General features: G+C 40.9%; 2 protein-coding genes across 2 annotated transcripts in view; both read right to left on the bottom strand.

The window, feature by feature from the left end:
• The window catches only part of LOC114355702 (uncharacterized), a 29,861-nt gene extending 15,197 nt beyond the window's left edge, over positions 1 to 14,664 (bottom strand). Inside the window, exons 1-16 of the mRNA XM_028308673.1 lie at positions 14,492 to 14,664; positions 12,598 to 12,797; positions 8,775 to 8,936; positions 8,246 to 8,369; positions 7,972 to 8,101; positions 7,171 to 7,324; positions 6,252 to 6,418; positions 5,613 to 5,722; positions 5,314 to 5,393; positions 5,019 to 5,113; positions 4,286 to 4,373; positions 3,564 to 3,738; positions 2,724 to 2,901; positions 1,345 to 1,638; positions 1,041 to 1,124; positions 237 to 410 (exon numbers count right to left, since the gene is read on the bottom strand). Of these exons, the coding sequence (XP_028164474.1) occupies positions 237 to 410; positions 1,041 to 1,124; positions 1,345 to 1,638; positions 2,724 to 2,901; positions 3,564 to 3,738; positions 4,286 to 4,373; positions 5,019 to 5,113; positions 5,314 to 5,393; positions 5,613 to 5,722; positions 6,252 to 6,418; positions 7,171 to 7,324; positions 7,972 to 8,101; positions 8,246 to 8,369; positions 8,775 to 8,936; positions 12,598 to 12,696 (2,114 nt within the window). The 5' untranslated portion in view covers positions 12,697 to 12,797; positions 14,492 to 14,664. The remainder of the gene's footprint in view (positions 1 to 236; positions 411 to 1,040; positions 1,125 to 1,344; positions 1,639 to 2,723; positions 2,902 to 3,563; positions 3,739 to 4,285; positions 4,374 to 5,018; positions 5,114 to 5,313; positions 5,394 to 5,612; positions 5,723 to 6,251; positions 6,419 to 7,170; positions 7,325 to 7,971; positions 8,102 to 8,245; positions 8,370 to 8,774; positions 8,937 to 12,597; positions 12,798 to 14,491) is intronic.
• A 2,023-nt stretch (positions 14,665 to 16,687) lies between these two features.
• On the bottom strand, positions 16,688 to 22,554 carry serpin-34 (serine protease inhibitor 34). The gene is made up of 5 exons (XM_028308735.1): positions 22,054 to 22,554; positions 20,146 to 21,120; positions 19,551 to 19,829; positions 19,137 to 19,278; positions 16,688 to 16,826 (listed from the first exon to the last, which is right to left on the bottom strand). The coding sequence occupies exons 1-5, from the start codon at positions 22,429 to 22,431 to the stop codon at positions 16,693 to 16,695; spliced, it is 1,908 nt and encodes a 635-aa protein (XP_028164536.1). The 5' UTR covers positions 22,432 to 22,554; the 3' UTR covers positions 16,688 to 16,692.
• Between the last annotated feature and the right edge of the window lie 305 nt (positions 22,555 to 22,859).

Below are 22,859 nucleotides of genomic sequence, written 5' to 3' on the forward strand. Positions count from 1 at the left end.
GTCTTTTCGCTAAGATTACACATTTTGATAGATATCATATCAAGTCAATTATTTTTATTGCATATGTAGATACATACTGGTCACTCATAAACCATAGAGCAATCCTCACCTAAGTCTTCTAAGGTTCGCCGTGATCCACCGTACGCTTTTACACAAAACAGATCTACAAGAGGACATTGGCGCGAGGTTTCCGCCTCTCACAGTGGACCTTAGGAACTTTAGTTCTATCTACTTACGGCTTGAGCTCTTCATCGGAGATGAGTACGGTCTGCAATGAGGGCGCGACTTCGGGCGCGGCGCGCGCGGGACTCCTGTTGCGAAGCGCCGCGGAATCATCACGGCGCGAGAGAGGACTATGGCTACGGCGTAAGCTGTCCATCTGGATGTGAGTGCGGATCGGACTGCGAGCCCTGTAAGGCCCAGAACACACGGTGAAACGCAATGAGGGCTATCGTTTTTATACTTAACAGTTGGCACCCCTGGCGATTGACAGGACCTTACTCTACAGTGGCGCCATCTTGATGAGTGCAAATGCGATAGTCCTCCTACCACTTTAGCACTCACCAGTTGGTGCCACTGTCTTCGCTACTAGCAAGTGACAGGACTTTACTCTACAGTGGCGCAAACTGGTGAGCGCTAAAACGATAGCCCTCATTGCAACGAAACTGCAACTTCTAGTTACTTTTGAGTTGCATCTAAGTTTCTGCCATAGATTCCGTTGAGAGACCACACATATGTCGCGACCATTTCAAACAGGTTTCAAACTGGTCAAATTATAATACAGCTGTTTTACAGCTCAAAAGGAAAAGATAAGGACACGCATAGGTCTACAATAAAATGGGGGAGTGGTGGAGTCGCCAGTCAATTGACATATTTTTAACAGCTGTTTCGATCACGATTGTCCTGTGGATTTTGTACGGCAAAGACAAGCTTTGATTTCACTTTAGCGCCGACTCAATTGACTTCCAAATCCATTATACTAATTTTACCAAAAAAAAGAAAAATGCTAATGGTACTTTCATTTAAAACTTTGGGCTTACCTAGGAATTGGACTGCGAGATCGTGGCCTGGAGTGCCTCGGTGGCGAAGGCCGACGATCCATAGATTTGTGGTGTCCAGGCGACCTTTAGGGATCAAAATGAAGTATTTTAAAAATTACCTTCTAATCGAAACATAGTCATCATTTAGAAAAAAATTAACCCTCCTTTTGGCGCCGTCGGGTAAAAGAGCTATAATTTTTAACAAGCTTTATAATAGCTATAATTTTCGTCGTTTCGACGCTGCGCGGGCGCTGGTAAGACGACGACACGCTCGATAGACGTTAGTGTAGTCTCTAAATCTCACCTGAAATCGCGATGGTACCGATCATTCATCGGTCTCCACCGCTCGGGCGGTATCCTTCTATCAGGCGTGCGGCGGCCTCTCTCCGGCGTACGATGCCTGGGCGACCGCCGGCGCATGTCAGGCGGCGACCGACGGCGCATATCGGGCGGCGACCGACGCCGCATGTCGGGCGGCGACCGACGGCGGTGCTCCGGCGACCGCCGGCGAGGATCAGGCGACCTGCGCCGCTCGGGCGTTCGGCGGCGCTCGCGCGGGTCCGGCGACCTTCGGCGAGGCTCAGCTGATCTCTCCGATCTGTAATGGTTTGTGTTTTAATATCATGCGACATATTTTAAACTTATAACGGAAACGGAACGGAATATCCTCTCCAGTCACAAGCATATTAATTGATTAAAAGGATGTTACACAATATTTGAGGAGTTAAATATTTCCGAGATTACGCCGCTCGCACAGTCTAGCTGAGTGAAGTCATAGTAAGAGTCGCAGCGTTCGCGCGCTCTAAATTCAGGAGTCGGGACTCACATTGACATGGTATGTTCAGAGTATCGCTGAGCGAGGCGCTTTTTGGCATAAGGTAAAGCTGGTTATAGCATTTGGGTTTCTGTAGCGTGACTAGTATTTTTTTTTTATTTGCGTTTTTATAATGTGAAGGCTGTCACATAATATGAAATTTTCGGCAGCGGGTCCCGGGTTCGATTCCCAGTGTGGGCAGATTTTTCCGTTCGGTTTGGTTGGTGGTAGGGCTTGTTCTAAGTCCGCCTGGCTAGCAAGCTACCACCATCTTACCTAAGTCTGTCGCCACAACAACAATGTTAACAATATTGTTGTGTTCCGTCAGTTAGAGGTAAGATAGCCAGTTTCTCCGTGGTTGAGGATTCCGGGTGAAGCTCGCTTCCACCTTCGGCCTGATCATCACTTACCATCAGGTGAGATACAGGTCAAGAGTTTCCTCGTTGCGGTAAAAAAAAAATGTCAAACCGCTCTTAGGCCTCAGCCTCGAATTTAGAGGGCAGCGGGGCGGCGGCGGTAGCGGCGTGGGAGCGGCAGGATCTTATGCGTAAAATCAAATAGACCGGTTCTCGAAAACAGAGGCGCGGGAGCGGGCAACGAGCGGGCAGCGCACTCCTTCTTTTGCCCACAATAAATCGAGCGTTAGGAATAAATTTGAATCGAAATAAAATTTTCGCCGTTGTTCAGACATTTCGTTTGCGAATAAAAACAAATATCTCGACAACACAACCCCGAACACAACACTTCGCCGCTAAAGCGCCGCGCGAGCTGCCCGCTTGTTTCGAAAACGGGTCTGCGTTGCCCGCCCCGCTCCCGCGCCGCCGCCGCTCCCGCGCCGCTGCCCGCTAAATTCGAGACTGAGGCCTTACCTGTGCGCGGCGTCGGGCGGCTTGGCGGCGGGCTCCGCGTCGGGCAGCGGCAGGCACATCTTGCGGTAGATCTCGGTGACGATGCAGCGCAGCTCGTCCTCGTGCAGCTGCTTCATGCGCACCGTCCAGTACTTGATCCACTCCGGCTTGAAGTCGTGCTTCGACGGGTCCTTGCCCTCTGCGGGAAACGACAACGTGATATCATAGTGTGCTGCGACCGTATTTATTTTTTTGTAATATGTAACTAACTATGTAATAGAATCTAAGAATCTGAATTACACGCACTTCTAATTCTTGTATCATCATGAAACTTGGCAATTAGTCGTGTTGTCGAGTCGGGAGGTGGCCATAAGGAACGAAACGGATTTAACGAAACGGCGGAAACTTAGGCCCGAAACTGTGTTAAGCGGGGACCCGCGCGGTTTCATACAAAAGTGGTCCGTCTCGGAGACCCGCAACGGAGCCCGTCTATCAGCGACGGTGCCCATCGCGGAGGCACGCGCGGGGCCGGCTTACGGGTTGGCAGCGTTCTAAGCTAAATATGCTTGTAACACGAGTGGGCTCACCACAAAAAACTACGTGAGTTTCAGCGTAGACCCATATTATCAAAATCAGCTTGGTGGGGCAGCCATTTTTTCGAAAAGTACGAGTAGAATATGACAACACGACTAAAATAAAAATTAAAATTCATAAAATTCATTTATTTTTGCAAATAGGCTTTTAAAAAGCGCTTTTACACGTCCCATTATTAACCCTACCACTGGATTGGATAACATAAAAGGCAAGTAAAGGAAAAATGCCTCCGCAAAGTTAATGCCAGCCATGTCACGCTGAGTTTACCTGCTTGTATCTCCTTGTAGCGGCGGTTCCAGAACTTCTTCCACTCTTCAGGGTACAGGGGGTGTTTTTCAGGATTCTTCTCGTGGTAGGCGAGCGTCTTCTTGGCGGCTTCCTCGGCCGCTTGCTTCTGTTCCGATGCCAACTTCTGCTTGTACTCGTAGTTTGGCGGCTTGATCTGTACAAGCATATGTACTAATTGTTATATACCAATATAAGAGGGGTTTAAAATAATACAAATAATAGGAGGTCATTGTATTTCACGCTGATAAAAACAATAAAACTGTATCGTCTGTAACTTATAGGCTTTGCTTAGCATAATAAACATGATTTTATCTCTAACTAAACCCTGTTTATCATTAACTTTATCTTTTCACTTGGATCGATATTAGTAAACAGTATTATTTTACTTCATAAAGAACCTTATTCAAACTTAAAAAATTGCGGATTTGATCCAGATCTTCTCGAATTTTCCAACAAAGTGAGCAATTTTTTAAATATTTAATAAGTTATAACATATTTAAAAGTAGAAAATGAGCGTAGACTTGCATGAATCAAATAAAATCCTGAAGTCACGTGTAGGCTCGGTTTCCACCAGGGCGGAGCGAAATGTTTTGAATAACCAATCACATTTCATTCTGTCAACGTCTGATTGATTGTCCAAAAAATTTCCCCGCTCGGCTCCGTCTTGGTGGCAACCGGGCCTTAGTTGCGACTATGCTCACCTTTTCTAAGTTCTTCTCTGACGTAGGCTTGCCCTTCTCATATCGTAGTTTCCGATAGGGCTCGTAGCGTCTCTCGCCCGGTCTCCCTCTGCGATAATAATTCCAAATTATTGTGTATCGATTAAATCGGTAAAAGAATATAAATGGGTTTTCTACGTTTGTTCAACTTTAATACTTTTTGAACTCGTACTAAACCCGCTATAAAATTTTCAATTAGCATCTCCTTGCTCCCTCAGTGTTACTTGTAGCTGAGGTATAAAGGTGAATATAGACTAGCTAGAGCATTATCTTGTTACCTGTAGCTGAGGTATAAAGATGAGTACAGACTAGAGCATTATCTTGTACCAGAAAAACGAGTAACCGAGAACCAAACGTACATTTTCGCTGTATTGAACCATTCGTAACAACGTTACATTACATATAAATGCTCCAGTCACAATGGTTCTTAACCTTTAAGTCACGAGGGACCATTTTACCAAATTTCTGTCTTGTCAGGGACCACTTTTTTTTTCTTCAAAATCCTATGAAAGGGGAGGTCGATATCTCGCCCACTATGCGCCATTTCCGTTGTGTTGACTCAACTTATCACGTCACGTCACTTGTTTATTACAATGTCTTCGTGGACCACTTGGAATGCCTCCAGGGACCACCAGTGGTCCGCGGACCACCGGTTAAGAACCAACATAGAAATGCTCTAGTCTATACTCAACTTAAGAAGTATGTAGTATTGTACCTGTATCGGTCGTCAATAAGCGGACGGCGGTGCTCCGGCTCGTCGCTGATATCAGAGAGCGCGTCCACAGAAATACGCCGCTCGTGTCTAGGGCGCTAGAAAAACGAAACATTTCTGTATATCTATCTGACCGCAATATAAAATATGTCAGTGCAATGGCAGTATAAAGGCGGATTTATATTTATCTGACGTGGCCCGTGACGCATCAGAACGGAATCGGTTTCATACATTTAGTTATGCGACACGTAAGAAGTCTCTCAAGATCAAATTAAGATGTATTTTAATAATAACTCACTGTATGACTATTGAATAGAGGTTTCGCTGGAGCTTGCACCACAGGCGGGGATGGTTCTTTTTTGTCTTTCATCTTTTCACCTGAAAATGAAAAAAATATTTACTAGTATGAAAAAGAAATTGCACTAGTTCTTCTTAAGGTGCTGTTATATTAACTTCAGCTTATAGTCTGTAAATTGTTCAAACTAGATATTTTCAAAGATGCACAAAACTAGTAATTATTTTAACCCATGAAGTCGTTTAAGCGTTTATTATGTGCGCTATATTGAAATAATATAACAATAATTCATGCATACTCACTAGATTTGTGTAGAGATTCTATGAGGCCGACGTCAACGACCTCTTCGAAGGTAGCGCCCTCCTTCTCGGCGAAATGGTAGCCCTTATAAATCCACTGGTGTATGCGATCCCTGTAACAAAGTTTTATTATTTACTTCAATATAAATTAAGCTGTCTTACTTATGTATTCTTTAACCCTAAAAAAACCTTAACTGCCAACTTTACACTGTCCCCTTAAAATTTATTTTCATATAGGTCGCTCAACGAGAGTTGAGGCCATCAACACAAGCAAAGATTTGTATCTGTTATACTCTGTCTTGCGTAATTGGACTGACAAGTGCTGTCTTGACTCGCTTGCAGACACTGAAAAACCCGTGACTTTTGGGTCTTCCTCACCGTTCCTTCCTCCACTCCTTGATACACTACACAACAACATGTCAGCATTGTCAGCTAAAGACAATGTTGCTACACTCGATATTGAATCTTAAGTGGGCTTTGTCGATGTTGACGGGCTGAAGGCGCCCAAACTTGTCCTCGATACGCTGCATGAGGCGGTTGGTGATGAGCCCCACGCCTTTGCGGTACCAAGTGTATTATACCTTGATACAATACACGGGATTGTTGTTACACGCGATTATGTACCTTAAGCGGAGCACTCACCGTTCCTTCTCGTACTCCTCCTTGTCGATGTTGACGGGCTGAAGGCGCCCGAACTTGTCCTCGATACGTTGCATGAGGCGGTTGGTGATGAGCCCGACGCCTTCGCGGTACTGCGCTTGCCCACGGTACGGCGCTAGTAGCGCGCCTGCTTTGGGGAAATGCAGCGTCTGGGGGCAAAGGCAATGGCTAGTAATACGCTAGTTGACAGTCAATTTAAAAAGTATGAACTGTCGGAACGCGGTACTCTCATAGATTTTGAGTTGCTGATCACGTATACGATACTCGTATCATGATGTGTTCACAAAGGAATATACAAAAGTTCGCACTAATGTCCGGTCGCCGAGCACGTAGAATTTCGTCCAATGCAATGACTCCAAGCTACCCATCCTTGTCGCTCGCGCGTAATTATCTGTGCGACGGGCGGCCGCAGTGATTGTGCGAGCGCGACAGCAATATAATTACCCGCAAGCGATAAAGATGGGTAGCTTGGGGTCATTGGACGCAATTCTACGTGCTCGGCGACCGGACTTTAGTTTAAAATTTCCTACATTTTAGAGCTGCTTCATGAGCGACAGCAAGTTGAAACTTCATCATTTTGGATCATAAGAATATCGCCACTACCTGAACCAAAGTTCCCCTAGACAGGAAACGCGCTGAGATGTGCGCCCGCGCATCTAAGCTCGCTAGATCTCTTTTACCGCTTTTGTTTTGGTCACTGATCTCGGCACATATCCGCAGGCAGAGACAAATTATGACGGCCGCACATATTTGTATCTTCTTAGGCGGGTTTTAGAATCGCGCGTTCCTGAGTGACGCTGATCGCTCGGCGCCGACGCTTCATACATTTCGGCTGTCAGCGCTGACGGTCAGCGTGCGTCAGCGTGACTGTAAAACCAGCCTTAAACAAAATGTCACTCACCAAGTAATGGTAGCGATGCCAGAAGCAGGTCAGGTGGTTGATGATGGTGCGCGGGTGCCCGTGCTTAGTGCACAGCGTGCACACGTACGACGGCTCGTAGTGCGCCTCCTCCGGCGGGTGCTCCACCAGGTATTCTAGCCCGATCAGCGGCGCCCTAGGAAATGAGAGGCTTTATCCACTGCTTCATAAAAACTTTTGAAAAACACGTTTAGCGCTCCTGCACACGACGCCGCCACCGCGCCGCCGCCGCGCCGTTGCCGCGCCCCTACACTGTTCATACGCGTCGAGTAAAGCACGCCGCCGCGTCGCCACCGCGCCATCAAAGCATAATTTTGCCAGCGGCGCGGCGGCGGCGCGGCAGCGGGCTTCACGCGGCGCGTATATACAGTGCAAAGGCGCGGGGGCGGCGCGGCGGCGGCGTCTTGTGCAGGAGCGCTAAACGTGTTTTGTCCCAGTATTAACCCTACAACTGCTTCGGGACAATAAATAGGCCAGTGCTGAGAAGAAGCAGCGCAAGAAACTCAATCTGATGATGAACAGTCGAGACTAACTAAATGACCTGACGGTCTCTACTGCAGGAACACAGACCTTCTCCATTATATCAGAGGCTAAAGGAAGATTTGGAGTACACTACCCACACTGGCAGACGGGTTGAGGAGGCCTGATGTTTGCATATTTCTCCCTCAGTTCAGTAGCCTTTTACGAAATTTTTCCTCGTACGTACGTCTTTTAAGGCCGAGCTGCAAAGCTGCGTTGGAAAGATTGAATAAAATGGAAGAATAACAAAATATTAAAACTTACTTGACTTGATCAATCGAGTCTTGAATGTGGCACCGGATCCCGCGGTATTTGTTGTACTTCTGATCCAGCTCAGAGTCTTCATTGTGGTACTTCACTTCCTCAGCCATTTTCTTGAGAACTTTCTCGGTGGCTGTTGAATATTTAAATGTTAATTAACATAATTTTAATAGATAAATATCTTAACAAATAATAACTTGTATCTATTCATATCTTTAGAAATAATACTAAATGGTACTAAAGAATATTAAATAGAACAAATCGAAAATTATTATACCTTCGGCTTTCTCCTTGACGATGCCTTTCTCGGTGAGAATATAAGGATGCTGCTCGAATATGCTGACCGGCCACATATTTTTCAACGACAGCTTCGTCTTGTGCTTTTTTCCCGATATGTGTGTCTGGAATTGAAAAAAATATTAGAATCTGAATATTGCGTAAAACAAATTACTATCGTCGTCGTTTCGTCTTGTTGTTTGAAGTTCGTCGTAAGCACAAATACAATAAAAAGTATTGTTATTCATCATCATCATCATTTCAGCCATCGTTCTATGGAGAGGGCTATGCCCGGTGTTTCTTTACGAGATCGAATCAGAAATGCGGAGATCCGTAAAGTGAAGTTATTAATCCTTGAATATTTATTTATAACATTATTCAAGCATAACATGTTACTACCCCATAAAAGTAGCAGGAAGGCGCTGGATGCAGATCGCTACCAAACGATCAATCTGGAAATCATTGGTCACCTATGTTCAGCAGTAGACGTCCTGTGGCTGAAATGGTAATAATTTATGACTACACCACACCTGCAAAATACTCTCCCCGCTGCAAACAGCCGCGCACGGGTAGCACAGGTAAATCCATTTGCCGGAGACGTCGCGTCCGCGCCTCTCGACCATGCACCGGAACTCGCCATCTTCAACCTTGATCTTCAAGCTGTTAAGGTGCTCCTGGAACTCTTGCTCGGCCTATAACACAACAAAAACTAATTCAAATACTTGGACAAATTGTTTCTCAATCTTCTCCGCCCGAAACGACACCGCTGAAATATCCGTTTGTAAAAATATAGGTTTACCTCAACCTAAAAACAACCGAAGGGTGCATCGAATGAAATAAAACAGATCCGTATAGATTCCTTTATTTATTGTTCTTTTTATTTTAATAGTTCTTCAGATATACTCACCAGCACGCTGAATCTTGTTGCATGTTTAGAACATTTGAATCGTCACATAAAATACGAGTGTACGCACGCAATCCGCTTTAATAGCGATAGTTTTCATATTTTCATACCTTCTCAACTCAAAGATATTGACGAAATCATAATATTAAAAGGACAATTCGCACAGTTGGGACGTTTTCGCAACATAAAAATATTTTTTGGCTTTATTACGTAAACTATTGGGGTAAAATGTGTTCATGCAGTTTATATAATGGATGGATGGATAGTAAGGAGTTAATGGTGTAATCCTTATTTGTTTTCATACCAAACTCATACACCGGACTCGTCAGCCGTTTCAAGATCCCAATCCCAACAAAAAGGCATATCCCAAGGTTTAAAAGTAATTACTTTGTGTTGATATCCAGTTCGAAGGACATGACAGCCTAATAATGAGATAAGAAAGATAACGTCATTTAGTACTATTTTTACTAAGTAGGACCTTCGATCCGGTGGATCTTTGCCAGCTCAAGTATCTTATGGAATGAGGACATTCCGCAAAATTAACAGGGTTTTAAAATAATTGTTTCGTTTATTAAACTTAAATATCAAGAACTACAGAATAAGACTAACAATTATTTTTATTTATTAATCCTCCATCTGCCACTGGTAAAATAGAGAGGGAGGCCTTCATATAGTGGAGATGATGATTATGATATTTTGGTACATAATAAGATTTAAACTTAATGCAAATATGCCTATTTTGATAGACGTTTGCGAATTTTATCACGGACACAATAAATTGCAAAAGCATAATGGTATCATGCTTATAGGTATCATTTAAATAGTACAGTAGGTAGACTAACTAATGTGACAGAGATGTTTTGTTATTTGCCCCTATTTATCCCTCCTTCCTGCTTGCATTCCTAGCTATAAGTGTGTAAAATAAACCGTACGTGGCTCGCTCAGAACGTTGTGTTGATACGCTCATAAAGAACACCGCAAAACTATGATAAAAACACTACTCCCACTTTTTTTCACATTTTACACTCACACTCCTTACCTTTTTTCCTGTTAACGGAGTTTTATATCCAGGGGTTCTTGGTATTAACCCCAAAGAACGCAAAATCACAAAAGTGTATAAATTTTAGTAGAGGAACAAGTTTTTTCTGAATTGAATTTGTGTTCTTTTTGTGATGCATGCACAGCTGGACATCTAAAAGACCTATCCTCTTATCGCTTCCTTCCCATAAAATAACAAAGTTGAAAATGTACCGGATTNTATCGGATATACAGGGTGTTTGGCGCATCGTGTGCCAAAATTATTTGGCGGATAGAATGGGTCATTTCCTATATTTTCAGCCCCCATAACAAGTTCCATGCCTGGCGGCTACTTTTATATGAATATTTTAGTAATTTCACCAAAATAACCAAATCGCATCATTTAATTTCGATTAAAAAAAAACTACTAGGCGTAGCCTCAAAGTAAATATTTTGTTTTAACGTGCATTGATGTAGGGTTGCATCAAATCTAAATTTACTGGCAAATATCATCTAGTTTTTTTTTAATTCAGCTTTGAAGTTTTCCGAAAAGTTAAAAATGGACTGAACATTTAAGTTTACATGGCTATAATAAAAAAATTAATAGAGATAGCGATCTTCGGATTTTATCAAAACTTCTCTAGTCTATCGCCATTCAAACGGTATACTAATCTTGTTTAAATAATAACAACAACTTCACAAATTCCTTAAATTAGTGCATTGACTCTACTTGGACTGATAGTCAAATTTTGAATTTTGAACCTTTTTTTTACTTTACAATAAGTTCAAAGCAGGTAAAAACTTAACAAAATATTTACTTTGAGGCTACGCCTAGTAGTTTTTTTTTTAAATTAAAATTAAATTATGCGATTTGGGTATTTTGGTGAAATTACTAAAAATTAATATAAAAGTAGCCATCTGGCATGGAACGTGTTATGGGGGCTGAAATTATAGGAAATGACCCATTCTATCCGCCAAATCATTTTGGCACACGATGCGCCAAACACCCTGTATATCCGATATATATCTTGATATATATCCCTTGATATATATCCTCGAACCCTGAGAATAAGACTAACAATTATTTTTATTTATTAATCCTCCATCTGCCACTGGTAAAATAGAGAGGGAGGCCTTCATATAGTGGAGATAATGATTATATTTTGGTACTTAATAAAACTTAATGCAAATATGCCTATTTTGATAGACGTTTGCGAATTTTATCAATTGTTTTCGAAAACGAATCGCCTGTGGACACAATAAATTGCAAAAGCATAAAGGTATCATGCTTATAGGTATCATTAAAATAGTACAGTAGGTAGACTAACTAATGTGACAGAGATGTTCTGTTATTTGTCCCTATTTATCCCTCCTTCCTGCTTGCATTCCTAGCTATAAGTGTGTAAAATAAAACGTACGTGGCTCGCTCAGAACGTTGTGTTGGTACGCTCATAAAGAACACCGCAAAACTATGATAAAAACACTACTCCCACTTTTTTTCACATTTTACACTCACACTCCTTACCTTTTGTCCTGTTAATGGAGTTTTATTGTACCCAGGGGTTCTTGGGATTAACCCCAAAGAACGCAAAATCACAAAAATGTGGAAATTTTAGTCTAGAGAGGAACAAGTTTTTTCTAAATTGAATTTGTAATATTTTTATGATGCATGCACTGCTGGACATCTAAAAGACCCATCCTCTTATCGTTTCCTTCCCATAAAATAACAAAGTTGAAAATGTACCGGATTGTCCGGTTTGAATTCCCTTTATTGCAAGACTGTAGTAGATATCAGTCAACACATTTAATTGTTCAAAAACGCACCATTACTAATAATAACCAAACAGTGTGGATATTGGATTGCTGATTCTAAAATAGCTAGTCCGATACCCCTCTACCACTTAGAACTATTGTGTAGAGCCGACTCTTAACACAATATATTTTGTATTTTAATAATAATATGAAAAACAGTGATGTTCTTAATGTTTTTAAAAAAGTCTGAATTATAAGACTCTTGCCTCAGGTTCTGACCAGGTGAATCAACTCTTAATATTTTGAACTTGGTATTATAAAATATTAAAATCTACAAATAGAATCAGCCACCATCAGTATTTTATCTTGAAAATATTTTAATTTACTGACTTTGTAAGGGTAGTTCAGGTTCACTTACTTAATATTCTAATCACTAAACACTTTATCAATAAGCAATGAAATAATCTTGCTAGGCAAAACTAAAATCTAATATTATGATTAATAAAGTAATTATTTTCTTTTAACTTTTACATCATAGCCTATTGTTAATTTTTATTTTGCAAAAATCAATGTAACAATGAGGAGGATAGAAAAATAATTAAAGATGTTTAAATTTATTGTGTTAATGAAATGATCACTTAATATTCGTTCATTGAGTAAATAATTGAAAATGTATTTACCTTGGTGCAAGGTAGGTCTTCCGAGCTGGGTTTCTTCGGCACTTCAACCACTGAGTCTTCATATCCTTCTGCCCCGGGCGGGCAGTCCGGAAGATCCATTTCAGAGCACTTCACTTGCTAGTTTATGACCATAAATGGTCATAAACCATTTGCCACAAGTGTAGTGCGAATCTTCAGTCTTCAGTTTGTGCCAATCCCAACTGGAATGTAATCACCTTAATCAATATTTCACTCCAAATAATAGTCTAAATCATTAAGATATTTGAGTAGAAATAAATTAATACTTACACCCAGCTCTGCCCCTTATACTTACGCACAAATCCATGCTATCCCTATTATATACTAAGTTTAATTCATGAAACCTCAAGAATAAGTAACAACTCTAGAAACTTTTTGATTAATTAGTAGAGGGACACCATTTTGTTTATCATTTTTGAAAAATAAACACTTTCTATAATTTTAGGAAATAAATTCTCGATTAGGATAAAAATTGTAATGAAAAGAAAATTGAATATGGGTGGAATTCCAATACACCCACTTAAGTAGTGTTCTCTGAGTTTGTCACAATAATTTAACTTTGCTTTTGCGAAATTTAAGATTATAATAAACAGTACAGGCCAAAATACACCAATTTATATACTTATGCATAAATGTACATGTATCATAAAACTGTGTATTACTGTTTAATTTATTTATAACACGCAGATGTAAACATATTCACCTGATAACCATTTTACCTAACATAGATTTTTTTACTTATTAATTTAATATTATTTGAAAGTGACTTAATAATAATTATCCAAGAATAGTGCCAAAACAATTGACCAGACTTCAAATAGATTTCGGTTTGAAGATCTTTATTTAGACCTCCTTTACTTATGTTTAGACGTCAATGTAAATGTAGATGCTAGCTATGTCAATCATTCATTGTTTAATTTAGCTATGTAGAAACAGTAAATAAACAATTGAAATAACAGCACATAAGATTGTTTGCAATAATGAGGATAAATTCAAATTCAAAGAATAAGACATTTACTACACCAATAAATCTCATAATCTGTTTATTATGAAGCCTAATAGGTACCTACTGTGAGAAAGAAAGAGACACATGGGTGTCATGCGCAGATTCTATCAGAATCAAAAATCTAATTGTAGCAATCAGAATATACCAAATGCAATAATTAATCTTTATCTTTCACTCAAATAAGGTTAGCTACTTTGCTAAAAAGATATTGAGGCATTCCCATTTTGGTCAATTTATTAGAGTATGGAATTATTGATAGATACTCAGTGTCTTTCAATATTTTAAAAATCAAAACATTTGCATAATACTAAATTCACAACATAAGAAAATATATTTTGCATTCAGCTTTAAATTATTTAGTGATTTCATTAGTCTGCACATAGAAGGATCAGTATGATAAATAAATACACTCCTTTAAATTCAAACCAATAGGAATTATTTACTGAACTTAAAACCTTGGAATATTTATTATTAACTGACAGCATCAACTTTTCTCATTGAATTGTCCCATTCATATTTGTGAAATTTGGAAAAAACAACTTTTTATGATGTTCATGTAACGCAATATTATCTCCATCATGTATAACTGTTACTGTACTGCTAATTGTGATAACAATAGAAACTTACTTACCAAAAGAATAGCACTGAAATAGGGGCAACCACTCTGCACATATGGCAAACACAAAATCTCATAGAAAAGGTACCGCTATGCTACATTTTCGACACTTAATAAATAAACGGGAATCATGCGTTTTAACGTGATAGTATAATTTCTAGTGTAATAAACACTTCGAATATCTTAATTTTTCTTTAGATTGTTCGCTACGACCTACTACAACTAAACACAAAAATCATATTTTCCGTACTAACCTTTTGGATTCGCAGACCTCCTGTTACCTCAATTAAGAGTTGTGGATTCTGAAAACTTTACTTTAAAACACTCGTAAAAGCTATAATAAAAGCTTGTACTACAATAGGTTTTGTAATTTTAATGAAGAAATTCACAAAAATCACAAAATCACAGCAAAATGTCGGCCGAGCGTCCTTTGTCAAATGTCAAATAAATGTCAAAAAAATTGCCATTCTCAAAAAAAAATTTTTTACACCTGGAAACAAGACTATAGTTCTAAAATACTGGACTGTCCTGTCGATGACATTGACAGTGGGGCGCCACCGTCAATACCGGATCGCTGGTTCAGATTTTTGCCATGTTGGAAACCATATAGTTGAACGATGGTAGCGCCCCCCTGTCATTGAGTTTGGCGGGACAGTTCAGCGTGGGTCATCTATATTAATGCCACGGCACGGCTATAAACACGACTTTTTATTTTTTTATTGTTAAATGCACTTGTGTCTAGAGATGGGTAGTGGGTAAAAACCCATTTCACCCGATTGGGTTAAAACTGGGTGATTTGGGTAAAAACCCGGTTTTTACCCATTATCACCCATTCTGGTGGGTGAAAACAAAAATAGCGTTTTTTTANGTAAAAGGTTGTTCATGGATGGAAAATGAATACAATTGATCATCTAAATACGAAAAGTGACCAGTCGTATAAAATCGTTTTATGGATTTGCGTTTTATTATCGAAAATTATCTTTGTTCCGGCGTTTCTTCTCAGCACTTGCCATATGTTTGTCTCGAAGCGCTGGTAGGGCCCAAAAGATAAGGAGACATGTAAAGTGCCCCATAAGGGCTACCTTTTTCTTTTTTTTATTATTTTCTATTGACGTTCATAAGTGCCACTTGTGGTCTAAACTGAATAAATATTTTTGATTTTGATTTTTGATTTTGATTTTGAAAAACATTCGCTAAAACTAATTTTTCTTAACAAATAATAAATAAAATTCCAAGTTTAAATGCACTTTATGACATAATTTTTAAATTGTCACTATTAATATTTTTTACTGAATAACCTGCAAAGTTAATTCTACAATTTCTGAAAAATCACCTAAAAGTAACCTTTTCATTAGTGTAACCTAAAAGTAACCACAGCAGTTCAAAAGTAACCAAAAAGGTTACAAAAGTAACCTTCTGGCAACACTGGCCGAGCGTCCTTTGTCAAATGTCAAATAAATGTCAAAAAAATTGCCATTCTCAAAAAAAAAATTTTTACACCTGGAAACAAGACTATTAATGCCACGGCTATAAACACGACTTTTTATTTTTTTATTGTGAAATGCACTTGTGTCCAATTTTGCTGGTTTACACTCAAATATTTTTTGATTTGCTTCACTACTCACTGATATTCATCAACAGCCCTTTACAGTCCACTGCTGGACTATGAGCCTCCTCCACTATGGTGGAGGGATTTGCCATAATCTCCACGCTTGGCAGGCGGGTTGGAGATCGCAGTTTAAAAGATTGATGTTTTTCAGAGAGCGCTGTTGCCGTGTGGTGACGGCAGAGTAGAATACATTTGTCACCAACCCCTACTCTTCCCGCGGGTGTCGTAAGAGGCGACTTAGGGACTACACAACAACTCACTGATATAAAGATAAATATTGTTGGCCTGAAAAACTGACTCCTACGAGTGTCGGTTTGATGTCCAAGTTCAGAAACGACCTCCTCTTAAGAGGAAACCCTGTATTTCCTTAAGTTTTGGGCATTCGAATCTGTCGTGTCGTGATGCAACAATCCTTTTCGAATTTATTTTACTAGCTGACCCTGTGTTGTACTACACTAAACATTACCCTCCTTTTTTAAGTAGTCGGGTAAAAAGTAGTGCAGTCTGAGTCTGTGTATGGAGGTGGCCACCTCCATATCTTTTTTCAAAATCAAGAACGAGTTATTAAATTAATGGCGTACCGTCTGGGTGTACTGTGTCTGCGAGTTGCCTCTAAAATAATTCGCTAAGTAGATACCTCGAAAGGAAATCTTTAATGGTCAATATACCAGCATAATATTTCATTATTGGTAATGCACCATTTGCAAAAGATTTCCCATTTTCTTTATCGCTAGCTTATGCTTACGACCAGCGCGGTACGCGGTACTTAAAGGTATCCTATGAAGTCGCTTGCCCAGTTAACTTAAGCGGAAAAGGGCGGAAAGATAAGAAATAAAACGACTAAATCTATAATATCCTTGTATTGAGCGGGTCCACCATTTTCCCCGCCATAAGCGCGACGTGTATACTGGCGTCCATCACGAAGTAAAGGAATGGGTATGTCGCGGTGAACGTCACTGGCTGCCGGTTCGTCACGTACCCTGCAAATTGAACAATAAATTATCTCTGCCCTATGGTTGACTCTAAAGAATAGCGACTGGCATTAAGTCTGCCACTTTTAGTAAGTGCGGTTTTTTAATCTAGTGACCACTGTTTTGACCTTTTTTTTATCTACAACGAGGAAGCTCTTGGCCTGTATATCACCTGATGGTAAGTGATGATCAGGCCGAAGGTGGAAGCGAGCTTCACTCGGAATCCTCAACCACAGAGGAACTGGCTATCTTACCTCTAACTGCCGAAACACAACAATGCTGTTAACATTGTTGTTATGGCGACATTACTTAGGTAAGATGGTGGTAGCTAGTCAGGCGGACTTGGACCAACCAAACCGAACAGAAAATTCTGCCCCCCACTGGGAATCGAACCCGGGACCTCTGCGTCTGGAGCAGGTGGTCTAACCACTAGACTAGACCACAGAGGCGGTTTAATGTACTAATGTGGGACAAACTTGGCCATTAACGCCCGTATTCACAAACGATACATTGCTTAAAAATGTGAAGCAGAAAATCGAAGAGCTCTGTGATTGCTTCATGTGAGTCCACGCGCGTTGTGAGACCTCATAGTGAATACGGGCGTAACTATATGTTTTGGGAGCAAGTAACGATAGATACATAACTGATATTTTTCAACAAAAACGCCCTTGAGTTGCAAAAATATGTGATGTGGTAGCCGATGCTTATCTTATAATGGACGAAACAAAATAAACCAACTGTAGCAACAGGAAACAATCATACAGTAATTTCCCAGTTACACTCATTTATGTAATTGAAAATTAGTATCTACGGATGATCATTTTCATCTCACGATTAGGCATTTAGGTCGTCGGTATATATAAGTAGGCATAATAACATTTCAGCGTAATGGCGGTGGTAGCCATGGGCTGAAGTGGTAATAAAGGTCAATATTGAATGAAACTGCGGGTCTATTAGTGCATTTAATGATACCTAGAGCGAAAGAGCTGCGCGCGCATCAATAGATGCAAATGCGCGTGTCACCGCTTGCGCCACCTCCGCGCGAGACAATGGGCGCTCCGAGGCGTGCACTCAACTTAGCACTTTAGTTTTGCACTCTTTCGGCAACGATTATCTCATCAGCTGCACTGGAAAATTGTGGCACTTGATGGGCGCCTGCCTTCGCGCCAAATTAGGCACAGCTACACGCCCCTGTCTATGTGCATTGTGCACGCCTCATGGCATCTCTTCATTGGGAGGTAAAGCGGAATTTGGACTTCCGGAGCGAGTTCCGCGTCCGCGAGGATATATTTAATCACATACTGTCATGCAGCATGAAATTCAAATACATACCTATTTAAGAATGTAGAGACTTATTTTCGCTAGCAGACCCATTCAAATAAATTCCTATCCTACATAAAATACTCATTTTTATTGGAAGTAATAAAAGCAGAGTTGCATAAAAGTGCAGTGAGTCCAGCGATTGTAAACGTTTTGTCATTACCTACCTTCATTATTTCCGTAGCCTGCCTAATGATACCTCTCGTTCATATTCATGTAGAGCGGTTGTTTGCTTAATAACGCGCGTTGCCGAGTCCTTCACGGTTGTCAATTTAATTAATTGTGCAAAATCAATTTGTGATGATTTGGGAGCGCATCATCAGCAATGTCATCGGAGAACCAGGTGCCCGGCAGAGGCGGCGGCCCGTGACCGCACGCCCCTCGGCCCTCGGCACCGGCTACGCGGCTGCCCACTCGAGGAGCAATTAAATCGTTCGCACCGGAACCATTTTTATGTTTTGCCTTCCGAACCCCGTCGTTCCACAACACGGTACTTGTACTTAAATGAACTTGTACTAAAAAAAAGGAAACGTTTACGAACGTAAATTCGAGATCATTTTGCAATAAAGCGAGCGATTAAAATTGTTTTACTACCTACATAATTTCGAGCTTAAGACCCTTTTACTTTAACTGCTTTAACTATCACAAGCTAACGTAAGTTTTATTGTGGAATCAGAAGAAGTTATTATACTTACTTAAATGAAGAAAATTATACGCCACTGTTTATTGCGGTTACGGTTTATGACGCCCAGCGAGCAAAAGCGGTTAAAGATTAAGGCGGATAAAAGATCAAGAACCCATGTTTATGTTAAATCTAGAGAGGAATCGCAGAATTGCATAGGTAGAACCCTGCACAAATAGTAGATTAAAAATTTTCTCCTACTACTTTGTAGTCGCTGTTCATAGTAAAACAGTTTTGAGCAATTTGAGAATCGTTCCAGTTGAGCTAGGTAGCTCAGTAAGTAATTACATTAAATTAACATAGGTATCTCGACTTACTGTTCTTCTTTTGTTCGTCGGGGCGGTACTTTCTGATGGCTACGGAGACGGCCTGCTCGATGCTGCGGACGTACACGCCCGGCTGCCGCGTCATGGGCGTGAAGTCGTGCTGGCGTGGCTCGAACACGTCGCGGATGCCCAGCTGTGGGATTTGAAAGATATTGTCATTAAATCGGCCACTATGGCCTCCACCGATTTCTGAATGATCATCAGGTCATTGAGGATGGATTCTCCATTGCAGGAAGACGACCTTATCCAATTTAACCAGCGGCAAATGGAGGATTTAATTTACACTCTCTACACTGGCAGAGCCCTATGATAGCTATTTCTCCATTAGTCACCTCTTATCGGTCCTGCGGGAACCACTGCCACATGGCTATCTAGAGACAACATTTTTGAGAAATATTTTTTTACCTTTTGTAAATCTGTCGTTAAAGTGACGTGTCCTTTGACCGTAAAGCTGGGCACGACCGCTCGCACTCTCCGCGGGCGGAGGGCCGCGTAAACGTCAGACAGGTCCGACTCCCTCGCCATCCTCGAGAGCAGGCGGCCCAGCTGCACTGCGCCGGGCCGCGACGGAAGCACCACCAGCAGGTAATACCGCTCGCTATCCAGCGGCAGCCGGAGCGCCGACGCTTCCAAATGAGGCAGATACGCGTGCTCCAATATACTGTCGTAGTGCATGTACGTCACCTGCGCGAAAACAAAGCGATGGTACTTTGAACTATTGTTACGTGCAACACCTACGCCCATTGTTATTTAATTCGTTGCGAAATCTAATATCGCGGACAACAAACCATTACATGACACCATTGATAAACCTATGCGTGGTAATCAATTGCCTTTCATGGTAAGCGTTACATAAATTAACAATTTATGATAGAGATCTATGTATAACATTTTAGGCAGGAAAAGGTACATTTTAACCTATGGGTTTAGATTTTTGTTTTGGATCTTCAAAAGGATCTAATTTAGGTACTAATTTAAACTAAAGTATTTGGAAACGAACCTGTACACTTCGCAGCCCATTTGCAAGGAACATTTTGTCGTCAAAATTCGGTATCGGCAGGTCCATGCCTACGTCATAAGATCTGTAAACTAAATAGTCGTCAATATAAGGCGGATTTGTGAAAATAAAGTCTACGATAGATTTTTTTCGACGTTGCAGTGTTTCTAGTGAAGATTCGTTATTTTGTGTGGTAGAGTCAGAATCATTCATGCCCGTCGTCGACATTGTAGTTGTAGTCTGTTCAGATTCTGCCATTGAAGTAGTTTCAGTTTCAGTTGGGACGCTGCTTGAGGGAGCCATAGTTGTCATTATTGTAGTATCAGCTGCATTTACTTCTGTAGATGCACTCGTTCCTATTTCTGGGGTCGTTTGAGCATCAACTTCATTGTTCACAGTTGGCTCGTCCGGCAAAGTTGTAAGAGCAGGTGTAGTGTCGGGCGCCACTGGTTCCGTAGCTGCGGTAGTTGTTGTTATTTCAGCAGTAGATGGTGGACTGGTTTCCGTGGTTGTGACAGTCGTCATGATGGTTGTAGTTGTGTCCATCATTTGAGTAGTAGAGGATGTTGGCGCAGTAGGCGTAGTAGCAGGTGTCTCAGGCTGTGTAGTGGCTTCAGCGTTAGGTGCAGAAGAAGGACTCATTGTGGTTGTCATAGGTCCTCGAATATCGACTTCGGCTATGGTTTCAGCATTTGGATTAGGTGTTGTCTCCTCTTTGGTTGTGGTCGTGGATTGATCCTCGCGGCTAGGCTGGCTGTCGGTTGACATAGGATTCGTAGTGCTCTCACTACCATTTGCGGGACTCATGGTCGTGGTCATCGCTGCAGTGTCGTTTCCAGGCGGTAACGTGGGCAGTTGATCATTGTCCAAGTCGAATCCGTAAAACCTCAATATTTTCTTGTAACTGTCGTTAAAAGTAACGTTTTCGTTGTTTAAAGCTAAACCTGCGAGGAATCCTTCTTCGGGTACAAAGTAAGTCTGAAAGAAAAAACTTATAGTAGAAACAAAATGTAACAAACAATGACAAGTTATGTACTAAACTTAAATAAATGGGATTAGTGCCCAAATGTTGTTGTTTTGTTTATGAATCAATTATTTTAACGTTAATTACATTTTTAAAAGTGTTCTATTCTACCGCCTGTAGGTAGTTCCTACGATTTCCACGCAATAATTTGAAGCATTTTAGTTACAGATCACCTAATCAAAACAATCGCTGGTTTGTCATTGTTCCCAACTAGAAAGCGGTCGCGTTGGGTCATGCATTAGTTAGGCAAAAGAGTTACAAAATAATCTTCACGCTGTTATCAAAATATTAGCACTACCAGAGCTGCAAACAAATTCTTAACATAATTAACATTAATTAGACAAATTAATATAACTAAACACGAGTGCCCGCCCGAAGTAACGCCTATGCGGCATATTAACCGAAAGGAGTAACTTGAGTAGGTATAAACTAAAACATAATTATGTAACAAATCAATAATTAATTACATACAAGATGTTGTAGGTCATAACGGAATATTGGGTGGATAGATCGATAGATCTTGTATTGATAAAAAATTATGTAGAGTTAGGTTAAATGTTTTGGCGTAAAAGCTCCTCTAACTTAGGTTTAAGTAAATGATAAATGAAATAAAATAAACTTGTTAGAAAATCCTTTTTTTTTTTTAAATCGGTTATTAAATTTAACGTAAACACCTAGTTCCTTTCGTTACATACTGTTTATTAATGATACAAAGATGTAGGTAAGCAAAAGATATTTTATTTCGGTCTCCATCTCCAGTCATTTGCCTTTACTGGGTGGCTGACTTTAATATTCCTAAAATTCGTAAAACGGTTCAAGGGAATAGGGCATATTTTTTGCAATAAACCGTAACCACTCAACAAGACCAACAAGACTTTCTGACTCACTTTCAATGTTCGGTGTATGTCCCGAAAGCCGATCCTCATGACATTCCTGTTCCAAGGTAAATGCATCCCTCGTTGAATTTGAAACGAGGACTCGCCGTCCACTCCCTCGTACAGCGCTACCAGGATCCCCATCAGCCCGTACGGGGAGAAGGCTATGTTGTTGTCGTTCAAAAAGTTGTGTTCCGCGAGCACTTTCAAGCCGAACTCGTTCGTGATGTCAACCATTTGCGACAAGGGTGTCCTGTCGTGGTCCCATATCTTGATTTCTATGGGGACTCCGTGTTCGATACAGCCTGCGAGCGGTACGATCGCGAGTAGGTAGCAGAGGCGCAGGGATGCGCGGGCGCAAGCGGGCCGGGCGCGTCCGTTGGCACGCATCGTGTCCGCGGTTCTGACCGCGGTTGGCTGACCACCGACCCGGCTCAGGAATCGCTTCAGGCTAATCTTCGTGTCTAATTAGCATTGAGACCCCGAAGTTTTCGGTGAATGCCCTCCACGATATAGGTACTTATGCGGGAGATTCGCGAATTCGATTCTCGTGTGTGGTTCGCATGCTAATTTGATTACTGTTTGTAAATTTGACTATTTTTAACTAAACCGTAACTACTTACTGTACCTACTTACTACCTATATTCATATTGAAATAAATTCACGTGTCCAATAAAACGACGCTTGTTCGAATTAATCTACCTACCTACTTACATCAGTGGTTGTCGATCAAACTGTTATATGACATAGATTAACTCGATCGATCGGTGTTTTTTACTGGACTTAATAGAGTGGTCAAGATGCTGTATTATTTATTG

This window comes from Ostrinia furnacalis, unplaced genomic scaffold (assembly GCF_004193835.3).
Source record: "Ostrinia furnacalis isolate ACB-3 unplaced genomic scaffold, ASM419383v2 OfSCF2491, whole genome shotgun sequence".
In the NCBI taxonomy this organism is placed as follows: domain Eukaryota; kingdom Metazoa; phylum Arthropoda; class Insecta; order Lepidoptera; family Crambidae; genus Ostrinia; species Ostrinia furnacalis.